General features: G+C 44.6%; 1 protein-coding gene across 6 annotated transcripts in view; it reads left to right on the top strand.

The window, feature by feature from the left end:
- Nucleotides 1-13,218, top strand: part of ppfia2 (PTPRF interacting protein alpha 2) — a 639,866-nt gene that overhangs the window by 270,289 nt on the left and 356,359 nt on the right. For all 6 annotated transcript variants that reach the window (XM_070900188.1, XM_070900187.1, XM_070900185.1 and 3 more), the window contains exon 2: nt 6,679-6,780. In XM_070900188.1, coding sequence (XP_070756289.1) covers nt 6,679-6,780 — 102 coding nt within the window. The remainder of the gene's footprint in view (nt 1-6,678; nt 6,781-13,218) is intronic.

Raw genomic sequence — 13,218 nt, 5'->3', positions numbered from 1 at the left:
CAACAGCTCTACAAAGGTGGGAGTCTGCAGAGTAGCCAGAAGAGTGGAGCAGGAGTGCTCCCCCAGACTCTGCAAGGAGTTCTTAAGCCAACCCTGGCCTACCCTCTCTCAGCTCTTGAATTTTCATCCAGACCCCCCTCCAGCACTAACTTCATGCCAGGAACCATTCCCTTATGTTCTTGGCAATCAGATGTAAGGCCATTTCAAAGATATTGACAACACTTCAGCTTCAATCAGCTGCAGTATACCTGCAACCTGCATGAGGCAAATATCTTTTATGCAATTCTTGTGAGAGTTCCGCAATTCTTTTGGTAAAATCACGGTGAATGAGCAGCAGACCCCCATACCGATGAAGTGCCTCATCTTTTGATTGCATAATTTACTAAACATTAATGGAGGAAATAACCAGTGTTTTCTGATAGACCTCAGTAAACAATAAAAACTTTGTGAGATAGTTCTAACTTTACTTGTGTTATGGACTCCTTGGAAATAATGGCACATCCTTGGGAGACCATGCTCTAACTTCCAAAAAACAGTGTCAGGTGCCCAAAGAAAAACCGCTGTAATTGCAGAAAACATTTTTTATTAGTACTGACAGAAATAATGTATGGTAAGTCAATAAATACAAAAATTTGCCAACAAATGAACAGAAACATAATGATCTTACAGATCCCAGTTTGAAAATCTGTGATTTAGTCCAAGATGTTGTGACATAATTGTCATTACGCAACAATATTTTATCCTTTAGCAATGAAATTTCTAGAATTTGCAACATTTAGGCATATTTTTAAATAAGTAGCATTATTTTGCACTGGAAGTGAACTCATCAATGTTAAAATTTCACTTTCCCAGTTGAAGATTCAAAGGAATGAAATTCTGAACTTTGCTCACTCTTATTTCATATGTTAAAAAGCAACCCCTGAAACAATACATGCTATAGAATAAATACGATAACATTTAATTTAAAGAATGGATTGAAAGTGACAATTTATCTATATAGACCTCTTATAGTTCTCTGAACTGGCCATTAGAAATGTGCAAAATGATTCAGGGATGATGTTCGTTGTAATTTTCCATACCCCACGTGAGTTATCATCTAGGGGAGAAATTGGATATCGTTATGCCCATTTTTTGAGCAAAAAATTATTGTAGGCAGGTGAACTTCAGGTAGAGATCTCACGGGTTTAATCTCTGCCAGAAGCTTGACGGCTGCCTTATTGGTTTGGGAAACTTTTAGCCTGTAAGGAGTGCTGACCTTATTAAACTATTCAAATAAGGCAGTCAGCAAACAGGCTATATCAGCGATACCTAAAGGGATCCTTAGTCGCATGGAGTTAAGTCTCTGGTTAGTCATTTTAGGCTTCTAGTGGGCTTGGAGGCCTTTTAGTGCGGAGAGGCCAGCGGGGAATCGAGCAGGCGGAGCGGTACAGCGAGGGGCCTATAAAGGCCCAACAGGAGCGTTGGCAGATCGGAGAGGCCAGCGGGGAGTCGAGGAGGCGGAGTGGGATGTCGAGAGGCCTATAAAGGCCCAACAGGAGCGTCGGCAGATCGGAGAGGCCAGCGGGGAGTCAAGGAGGTGGAGCGGGACGTCGAGAGGCCAATAAAGGCCAGCTCATGCAGCTACGGCAGGGAGAGAAGGCAAAAAAGAAGTAGAAAGAAACCGAAAGGTGACATCACAGCCAAGGGGGTAAGTGATTGGTAAGTAGTTTTTCTTTTTCTTTTCTTTATCAGTAAGTAACCTTAAGCATTGTTGTTGCCAAATTAAGTTTATCAAGGGGTTAAGTCATGGCAGGAGAGCTCGAACACGTGTTATGCTCCTCTTGTACTATGTGGGAAGTCAGAGACGCTTCCGGTGTCCCTGACGACTACGTGTGCAGGAAGTGTGTCCAGCGGCAGCTCCTGACGGACCGCATTGCGGCACTGGAGCTGTGGGTGGATTCACTCTGGAGCATGCACGATGGTGAGAATGACGTGAATAGCATGTTTAGTGAGTTGGTCTTACCGCAGGTAAAGGGTACACAGCCAGATAGAGAATGGGTGACCAACAGGAAGAGCAGTGCAAGGAAGGTAGTGCAGGGGTCCCATGCGGTCATCCCCCTGCAAAACAGATACACCGCTTTGGGTACTGTTGAGGGGGATGACTCATCAGAGGAGGGCAGCAGCAGCCAAGTTCATGGCACTGTGGGTGGCTCTGCTGCACAGGAGGGCAGGAAAAAGAGTGGGAGAGCTATAGTGATAGGGGATTCAATTGTAAGGGGAATAGATAGACGTTTCTGCGGCCGCAACCGAGACTCCAGGATGGTATGTTGCCTCCCTGGTGCAAGGGTCAAGAATGTCTCGGAGCGGATGCAGGGCATTCTGAAAAGGGAGGGTGAACAGCCAATTTAGGAAGCTAGGAGCTAAATTAAAAAGTAGGACCTCAAAAGTAGTAATCTCAGGATTGCTACCAGTGCCACGTGCTAGTCAGAGTAGGAATCACAGGATAGCTCAGATGAATACGTGGCTTCAGGAGTGGTGCAGAAGGGAGGGATTCAAATTCCTGGGACATTGGAACGGGTTCTGGGGGAGGTGGGACCAGTACAAACCGGACAGTCTTCACCTGGGCAGGACCGGAACCAATGTCCTAGGGGGAGTGTTTGCTAGTGCTGTTGGGGAGCAGTTAAACTAATATGGCAGGGGAATGGGAACCTATGCAGGGAGACAGAGGGAAGTAAAATGGGGACAGAAGCAAAAGATAGAAAGAAGAAAAGTAAAAGTGGAGGGCAGAGAAACCCAAGGCAAATATCAAAAAGGTCCACATTACAGCAAAATTCAACAGAGACAAAGAGTGTCAGAAAGACAAGCCTGAAGGCTCTGTGCCTCAATGCGAGGAGTATTCGGAATAAGGTGGACGAATTAACTGCGCAGATAGACGTTAATGGGTATGATGTAATTGGCATCACGGAGACATGGCTCCAGGGTGACCAAGGCTGGGAACTCAACATCCAGGGGTTTTCAACATTTAAGAAGGATTAGACAGAAAGGAAAAGGAGGTGGGGTGGCATTGCTGGTTAAAGAGGAAATTAATGCAATAGTAAGGAAGGACATTAGCTTGGATGATGTGGAATCGGTATGGGTGGAGCTACGGAATACCAAGGGGCAGAAAACACTAGTGGGAGTTGTGTACAGACCACCAAACAGTAGTAGTAAGGTTGCGGACAGCATCAAACAAGAAATTCGGGATGTATGCAATAAAGGTACAGCAGTTATCATGGGTGACTTTAATCTACATATTGATTGGGCTTACCAAACTGGTAGCAATGCGGTGGAGGAGGATTTCCTGGAGTGTATTAGGGATGGATTTCTAGACCAATATGTCGAGGAACCAATCAGGGAGCTGGCCATCCTAGACTGGGTGATGTGTAATGAGAAAGGAATAATTAGCAATCTTGGTGTGCGAGACCCATTGGGGAAGAGTAACCATAACATGGTAGAATTCTTTATAAGGATGGAGAGTGACACAGTTAATTCAGAAACTAGGGTCCTGAACTTAAGGAAAGGTAACTTCGATGGTTTGAGGATGGAATTGGCTGGAATAGACTGGCAAATGATTCTTACAGTGTTGACGGTGGATAGGCAATGGCAAACATTTAAAGATCACATGGATGAACTTCAGCAATTATCTGGAGTAAAAATAAAGCGTGGAAGGTGGCTCAACCATGGCTAACAAGGGAAATTAAGGATAGTGTTAAATCCAAGGAAGAGGCATATAAATTGGCCAGAAAAAGCAGAAAACCTGAGGACTGGGAGAAATTTAGAATTCAGCAGAGGAGAACAAAGGGTTTAATTAAGAGGGGGAAAATAGAGTACGAGAACAAGTTTGCGGGAAACATAAAACTTGACTGCAAAATCTTCTATCGATATGTGAAGAGAAAAAGATTAGTGAAGACAAACGTAGGTCCCTTGCAGTCGGATTCAGGTGAATTTATAATGGGGAACAAAGAAATGGCAGACCATTTGAACAAATACTTTGGTTCTGTCTTCACGAAGGAAGATACAAATAACCTTCCGGAAGTACTAGGGGACTGAGGGTCTTGTGAGAAGGAGGAACTGAAGGATATCCTTATTAGGTGGGAAGTTGTGTTCGGGAAATTGATGGGATTGAAGGCCTGATAGTCTGCATCCCAGAGTACTTAAGGAAGTGGCCCTAGAAATAGTGGATGCATTGGTGATCATTTTCCAACAGTCTATCGACTCTGGACTGGAGGGTAGCTAATGTAACACCTATGGACTGGAGGGTATCTAATGTAATACAACTTTTTAAAAAAGAAGTGAGAGAGAAAACGGGTAATTATAGACCGGTTAGCCTGACATCAGTGGTGGTGAAAATGTTGGAAACAATTATTAAGGATGAAATAGCAGCGCATTTGGAAAGCAGTGACAGGATCGGTCCAAGTCAGCATGGATTTATGAAAGGGAAATTATGCTTGACAAATCTTCTGGAATTTCTGAGGATGTAATTAGTAGAGTGGACAAGGGAGAACCAGTGGATGTGGTGTATTTGGACTTTCAAAAGGCTTTTGACAAGGTCCCACACAAGCGATTGGTGTTCACAATCAAAGCACATGGTATTGGGGGTAATATACTGACGTGGATAGAGACTGTTTGGCAGACAGGAAGCAGAGAGTCAGGATAAATGGGTCCTTTTCAGAATGGCAGGATTGACTAGTGGAGTGCCGCAGGGCTCAGTGCTGGGACCACAGCTCTTTGCAATATACATCAATGATTTGGATGAAGGAATTGAGTGTAATATCTCCAAGTTTGCAGATGACACTAAACTGGGTGGCGGTGTGAGCTGTGAAGGGGACGCTAAGAGGCTGCACTGTGACTTAGACAGGTTAGGTGAGTGGGCAAATACGTGGCAGATGCAGTATAATGTGGATAAATATGAGGTTATCCACTTTGGGGGCAAAAACACGAAGATAGAATATTATCCGAATGGCGGCAGATTAGGAAAAGGGGAGGTGCAACGAGACCTGGGTATCATGCTTCATCAGTCATTGAAAGTTGGCATACAGGTACAGCAGACGGTGAAGAAGGCAAATGGTATGTTGGCCTTCATAGCTTGGGGATTCGATTATAGGAGCAGGGAGGTCTTACTGCAGTTGTACAGGGCCTTGGTGAGGCCTCACCTGGAATATTGTGTTGAGTTTTGGTCTCCTAATCTGAGGAAGGACGTTCTTGCTATTGAGGGAGTGCAGCGAAGGTTCACCAGACTGATTCCTGGGATAGCTGGACTGACAAATGAGGAGAGACTGGATCAACTGGGTCTTTATACATTGGAGTTTAGAAGGATGAGAAGGGATCTCATAGAAACATACAAGATTCCGATGGGACGGGACAGGTTAGATGCGGGTAGATTGCTCCCGATGTTAGGGAAGTCCAGAACCAGGGGACACAGTCTTAGGATAAGGGGTAGGTCATTTAGGACTGAGATGAGGAGAAACTTCTTCACTCAGAGAGTTGTTAACCTGTGTATTTCCCTGCTGCAGAGAATTGTTGATGCCAGTTCATTGGATATATTCAAGAGGGAGTTAGATATGGCCCTTATGGCTAAGGTGATCAAGGGGTATGGAGAGAAAGCAGGAAAAGGGTACTGAGGGAATGATCAGCCATGATCTTATTGAATGGTGATGCAGGCTCAAAGGGCCGAATGGCCTATGCCTGCACCTATTTTCTATGTTTTTTATGTTTTCTATGTTGTGTTGGCTACCGTGGCAGAGATAGGAGTTTGGAAAACTTCTTGGAAATAACCTTTAGGAGCACTTTGTGCAGGGGCCTCAGCCTTTTAGTGTTGAATAATGGATATGTTGCTAGATTCTGCCATTGGGGCTGGAGGAGGCGGAGTAGCAGTGGCAGGAAGACAGAAAAGACTTGAAAACTATTGGCACTCTAAACTAGAGATTTTGCGACCTGGACAGGTCTGGAGGAGTCCTTCGGTACACCCTAACGAGGGTTTCCAGAACTATCATGCCCTGTTACATTTTGCACAACTTTGCCCTGCTAACAACAACCCTTGGAACCATCTCAGGAGGAAGAAGTGGAGGAGCAAGATGAAGATGATGATTAGGAAGCTGAGGATGAACAGGAAGAGCAAATGAGATGCCAATAAACAGTGCTAGTAGCACTGGCAGATCGCCAATCTTAATCAAATGTGGCATAGCACTAATTTCGTTTGTGATCAGGCCACCCATTTTACACTGGTTTACGGCACTACTTGAATCTCTGCCCACTAGCTTCTGCTTGGCATTTGCCTACAGTAACATGGTTGAAATAATGAACTCAATGCTGTGGGGATTGCAAGTGTAATGTATGCACTTGTGAGTATGCTCACAGATTTGTAGATCTGTATTGGTTTGTAGAGCTGTACTTTTTTTAAAGAAAAATAATACAGCTCTACAAACCTGTGAGTATACTCACAGATGCATACATTACAGCAAGTATAAATCATTGTCCCATGATACCCTGTTGAATTATCTGGAACAAACAGTTTTGATTTTGTTGTATGTATTAGGTTTCTGAAGAAACCATATATTGCGATAATATGAAGTCATTGTAATTCATCTGTATGTTCAATTTCCTATTAGTTTTGCCTTAAACTAAGAAATGAATTAATATTTATAATTTATCCCTTAACAGGAGTTTGCTGCATTGACAAAGGAGTTAAATGCATGCAGAGAACAACTGTTGGAAAAAGAAGAGGAAATTTCTGAACTCAAAGCTGAGAGAAACAACACAAGAGTAAGTTATTAGAGTATATAGCCTAGAAGTTTCTGATGCTGTCTATGTGGGGGAAGGGTGTAATAAATTTGAAGTCCCTTTGGACTGTTCAGTAGCTCAAAACTGACTCCATATTTTTATTTATGCATAAATGAGACTTAATACACGCAGTTTTCAAGCAGCAGTTTACAAAGTACAGTTGAGAATTATATTGGTCGTGACTATTTGCAACACCAGATTTCTAATTGGTTCCCTTGGAGGATAAGACCAGATTTCTGATTGGTCCCCTTGGAGGACAAGACACACCCAACTGTTTATCTGGAGTGTGTAATTAGATCATGCCTGCCTTAGTAATCAAGTACTTGCAACGTGTAATTTGAACCATTCATTTTACTGCTAGGCTCCAGACAGAGCTCTGAGAGCAACCAACGTCCCATGTCCCCCCAGCCTCCGCCTCGTGTCCTGACCTTCCCCTGCCCAAGTTCCTCCCTCACCACTCTGGGATCCTGACCTTCTCCTCTACCCAAGTTCCTGACCTTCCCCCCCACTCCCAGGGCCTTGACCTTCCTCCCCCCGCCCCGCCCCCCCCCATAGATGGGGCATTGTGTATGGGTCACGGACTGTTAACAGGTTTATTGGGTATGAAGTGAATAGTGAGAGTGTCATGACTTCCAAATCTCCCCTCTGATCTCCTCTCACTCTCCCCCCTCTGATCTCCTCTCTCACTCCCCCCTCCGATCTCTTCTCTCACTCCCCCCTCCGATCTCTTCTCTCACTCCCCCCTCCGATCTCTTCTCTCACTCCCCCCTCCGAATTCCTCTCCCCCCTCCAATCTCCTCTCTCTCCAATCACCTCTCTCTTGCTCTCCCTCATCCAATCCTCTCTCTACCCTTTCGATCCTTGATCTTCCCCCACTACCACCAATGGATCCCTTGACCTCTGCACGGAGCCAGGGAAAGTGTGGCCCACGATGCAGGTCGCAGCAGCACCATTGTGTATAGCTCCGGTATACAGCGCACGTAGGCAGAGGGGATCGGGTGCACATGCGCGGCTCCAGTATACCGCGCGCATGCGCAGAAGGCTGCAAAGGTGTTTGTGCAATTAATCACAGCAAATTATATTACCTGTTATTGTCCTTTCGGTAGAGAGCGTGGCCCATTCCTCATACTTTCTACTCACATACCTGTCCATTAACGTACATGGCCCTTCTACACTGAGAATGACCCAAATGCCCAAGGATATACCCCAAGAAACAGAACTACAGAGAAATCCATCCAATCATAGGCACAGCAAGGCACAGGCTTTACCTTTCCTTATCTGCCTTTTAACTTTAACATTACCTTTTTCTGTGCTTGTTGTCTGTTACTGTGGTTGATGACACAACCCAGGACCTTGAGGACAACAAGAAATTTAACTGTAAATAAAATCTAGATTTAAACAAACTTTTCCTTAATTCTAACAGATGAGAAACAAATCTAAAGTAATAAACTTATAGATTTGCAACCTTAATATTGAACTGCAATCTCGTAAAGCTTAATGCTAAAAATTAGTAAGAGGGAATTATATTTGGTTACATTTCAACAACTAAAAAAGTTTGCGCATTCCCACAAACATAGAAAAAGATAAGAGGTAAGGCTGTCAGCTTTTCACCCCTCTTCTAACAATAATAATTAATTTTTGCAATAACAAGGCAACTTGTGATACTGCACCTGCCAGAAATCAACAGACAGTCCAAAGCAGAGTGTTTTGTTAGTGTCAGCTGTGGCTCAGTGGGTAGCATTCTCATCTCTGAGTCAAAAGGTTGTGGGTCCAAGTCACACTCCAGAGACTTAAGCAGAATAATCTAGGCTGACACTCCAGTGCCCTCCTGAGGAAGTGCTGTACTGTCAGAGGTGCCGTCTCTCAGTTCTTAAACCGAGGCTCCGTCTGCTCTCTCGGGTGGACATAAAAAATCCCTGACTCTATTTTCAAAGAAGAGCAGGGGAGGTATCCCCAGTGTTCTAGCCAATATTTATCCCTCAATATAACAAAAAAAAACAGATTATCTGGTGATAGTCACTGTGCTCAAGTTGGCTGCCATGTTTCCTACACAGTGACTGCACTTCAAAAGTACTTAATTGTCTGTAAAGTGGTGTGGGATGTCCTGAGGTCGTGCAAGGTGCTATATAAATACAAGTCTTTTCTTTCTTTTTGCAGAACATAGCTTTAGACAAAAGCTTAGGATCATTTAACTCTCGCAATGCCTATTCTCGCATATTCTTACAATGGAGAAACTAATAGTTTCAGGAGAATTTATTCGCACAGGTTTACACATTTTCAGTCTGTGGCTAAAATGTGGGCTTCCTCTACTATAACAGTATGCCAGCCAATAAAAAGGGAATTGAACTAATCCTCTAAATCAGCTGTGAACTGCAATTAAGAGTTAATTAAGTACCTGAAATTGCACTGACAAGGAAAAGCCAGTTTCTCACACTCTAAAATGCTGTAAAACTGGATGATAATGAGAGTTTTACTGGCAAGGGCTCAAGGATAGGAGGCACACAATTCAAGACCACGAGGGCCATCTTTTAAGCCCCCACCTCCAGAATAGGCTGGGGCATCAAGCTTGCGAAGAGATAGTTTGAAGCTGCAACACAGGTCAGCCACCATAGCATTGGGTGTGGTTGACTAATGTGCAGGATCCTCACAATGCCCTATCATCATCATAGGCAGTCCCTCGGAATCGAGGAAGACTTGCTTCCACTCTTAGCATGAGTTCTTAGGTGGCTGTACAGTCCAATACGAGAACCGCAGTTTCTGTCACAGGTGGGACAGATTGTCGTTGAGGGAAAGGGTGGGCAGGGAACCTGGTTTGCCGCACGCTCCTTCCGCTGCCTGCGCTTGATTTCTACATTCTCTCGGCGACGAAACGCGAGGAGCTCAGCGCCCTCCTGAATGCACTTCCTCCACTTAGGGCGGTCTATGGCCAAGGACTCCCAGGTGTCAGTGGGGATGTCGCACTTTATCAGGGAGGCTTTGAGGGTGTCCTTATAACGTTTCCTCTGCCCGTTTGCCGTGGACGAGTTCCGAATAGAGCGCTTGCTTTGGGAGTCTCGTGTCTGGCATGCGGACTATGTGGCCTGCCCAGCGGAGCTGATCAAGTGTGGTCAATGCTTCAATGCTGGGGATGTTGGCCTGGACGAGGACGCTAACGTTTGTGCGTCTGTCCTCCCAGGGGATTTGCAGGATCTTGCAGAGACATCACTGGTGGTATTTCTCTAGCGACTTGAGGTGTCTACTGTACATGGTCCACGTCTCTGAGCCATACACGAGTGCGGGTATTACTATGGCCCTGTAGACCATGAGCTTGGTGACAGTTTTTGAGGGTCAAAGGCTGCACTGGCGCACTGGAGGCAGTGTTGGATCTCGTCGTCAATGCCTGCTCTTGTTGATAGGAGGCTCCCGAGATAGGGGAAGTGGTCCACGTTGTCCAGGGCCACGCCGTGGATCTTGGTGTCTGGGGGCAGTGTTGTGTGGCGAGGACAGGCTGGTGGAGGCCCTTTGTCTTACTAATGTTTAGAGTAAGGCCCATGCACAATGCACAGCTCAGCAAGCTCTAGAGCCACCAGAAATCTAGCAGACTGCATTGAAACTCTGCAGACTTACTTCTGATCACTTAGAATAAGTGGTAGGTTAGGTGTCACACATCTAAAACAAAGCGTAGACACCAAGGGCTGCTGCCAGCATTCATACACTAAGAGATTGTTATTTTACTTTTGGGCGACCGACCAGCGGAGCGAACTGGTCAGCCCCACATTCTGGCAGTGAAGAGGCCCCATGATTTTGATGCCTGCTCTGATTTAAATTTGGTAGGTGAGCTGCGGGGTGCCAAATTGTTGCTGCCATAAATAAATGCGATTGCTGCCAACGAAGCTGCCAAGTAGTTCCGCATGCACAGTTCCAGTGGTATTTTTGTTTGTTCTCGTCGGACTTCCCACAGATTAGAGAGAAAGGTGAAGGGTGGAAATTTCAGGTATTGTGAGATTTGTGATGTGACTTCAAGGTGATATTAGGATGTTGTCAGCTTGTGAGAGTTTTATTGTACTCTCACAGTGTGTGTTTACTGCTATCAGATCCTCTGTCTAATATGGTTTGAACACACGGCTGGTGAACAGAATGCAGGCGCAGGATGTTAGGATTTAATCGGCTGGAAAAAGGATAATTGAGAACGAGAGTAGAGACAGTGTGGAGAGATAGAGAGAGTAGCGCTGGACAAAGAGACTGAGGAGGAAAACGAGAGGGAGGGTGGAGAAAGAACGCGAGAAGAGAGAGAGAGAGTGGCAGCCTCTTTATTAATTCATCAGAATGAACATCTAAAATTTCCAGTACAGTTTAACAACGATGTTATCAGATTGTGAGAGTTTTATTGTACTCTTGTCGAGTGTGCTTACCGCTACCAGCTCCTCTGTCTGTTGTGATGAATGTTATTTTTTTTAATTTGGGACCTGACATTTATGTGTCGAATGCTTCTGCTCAGCTTCCAATTCATTGGCAGCAGGCACTCCATAAATAAAAACAGAAAATGCTTGAAATACTCAGCAGGTCAGGCAGCATCTGTGGAATGAGAAACGGAATTAATGTTTCAGCTCGATAACCTTTCGTCCGAGCTAGAAAATGTTAGAAATGTAACAGGTTTTAAGCAAGTGCAGAGTCAGGGAAAGGGGGGCTTCCATTTTGTTTTGTTGCAATCACTTCCTCGGGACAAGATCCCTGTCTCTGGGAAGTGCCTTGGCTGTTTTTCTACATTAAAGGCCCTATAAAAATGGAAGTTGTTCCTGACAGATTGGGCTTTTGAAGGCCAAAAAAATTGAGCAAGTAATCAAAGGTGGTCTATATAAGGGAGAGGGTGATCCAACTGAAAATATTTTACAGCCCAACCCCCGGCCATCCCTAACGTACCCATTCCAAACAATACCACACATACTGCACCCAACCCCCGGCCATCCCTAACGTACCCATTCCAAACAATACCACACATACTGCAGCGGTTCAAGAAGGCGGCTCACCACCATCTTCTTGAGGGCAATTAGTGATGGGCAATAAATGCTGGCATTATCAGTGATGCCCACATCCCATGAATGAATAAAAAAACATAGGTGCTCAGTAATTATGATGCTTCTCATTGGCTAAAATTGTATTATGGAGCTTGGTTCGGCCTTGCACTGTTTATGCGCAGGCTCCCAGCACCTCTGCACCTAATAATATGAAAGTCTGACAGTCCATCTGCTTCAACGCATCCACTGTCACAATAACACCCCGTAGTGTGCTATATCATACTGCCAACATTGTTGTTCTTATCACTTACTTGCCACTGGTGTCATGTTTTATGCTGATAGTAATTTCTAAGCTTATAAATCAGCATATGTTTTTGATTACCATTGCTATCCCTGCTAGATACATGATTAGTGAAGATGTATGTGGTTAATAATCAGTGGACTGCATTGCACCTCCGCTGTAGTCACTATAGAAGTCTGATGGAACCTTTGCGGGATTCCGGGGCCTCTATAGCTACAGAGTTTTCGTTGTCTGCTTACCTTGTTATAACCAAAAGAACTCTAGTAGATTTATCAGTTAAGATCTACCATTTGTAATGCAATATTTATTATTTCTTGTATGAACATACATAAGAACATAAGAAATAGGAACAGGAGTAGGCCATACGGCCCGTCGAGCCTGCTCTGCCATTCAATAAGATCATGGCTGATCTGATCATGGACTCAGCTCCATTTCCCTGCCCGCTCCCCATAACCCCTTATCCCCTTTAAGAAACTGTCTATTTCTATCTTAAATTTATTCAATGTCACAGCTTCCACAACTCTCTGAGGCAGCGAATTCTGCAGAATTACAACCCTCTCAGAGAAGAAATTTCTCCTCACCTCTGTTTTAAATGGGCAGCCCCTCATGCCCTCTAGTTCTCGTCTCACCCATCAGTGGAAACATTCTCTCTGCATCCACCTTGTCAAGCCCCCTCATAATCTTATATGTTTCGATAAGATCACCTCTCATTCTTCTGAATTCCAATAAGTAGAGGCCCAACCTACTCAATGTTTTCTCATAAGTCAAACGCCTCATCCCCGCAATCAACCTAGTGAACCTTCTCTGAACTGTCTCCAAAGCAAGTATATCCTTTCATAAATATGAAAACCAAAACTGCACGCAGTATTCCAGGTGTGGCCTCACCAATACGTTAGCTGTAGCAAGACTTCTCTGCTTTTATACTCCATCCCCTTTTCAATAAAGGCCAAGATACCATTGGCCTTCCTGATCACTTGCTGTACCTGCATACTATCCTTTTGTGTTTCATGCACAAGTACCCCCAGGTCTCGCTGTACTTCGGCATTTTGCAATCTTTTTCCACTTAAATAATAACTTGCTCTTTGAATGATAGACAATAAAAGTTCTTCTGGGCCATTCAGCCTG

The sequence above is a fragment of the Pristiophorus japonicus genome, chromosome 15, assembly GCF_044704955.1.
Source record: "Pristiophorus japonicus isolate sPriJap1 chromosome 15, sPriJap1.hap1, whole genome shotgun sequence".
Taxonomy (NCBI): domain Eukaryota; kingdom Metazoa; phylum Chordata; class Chondrichthyes; family Pristiophoridae; genus Pristiophorus; species Pristiophorus japonicus.
Note: the sequence above shows the minus strand (reverse complement) of the source record. Positions and strands in the feature narration are given on the sequence as shown.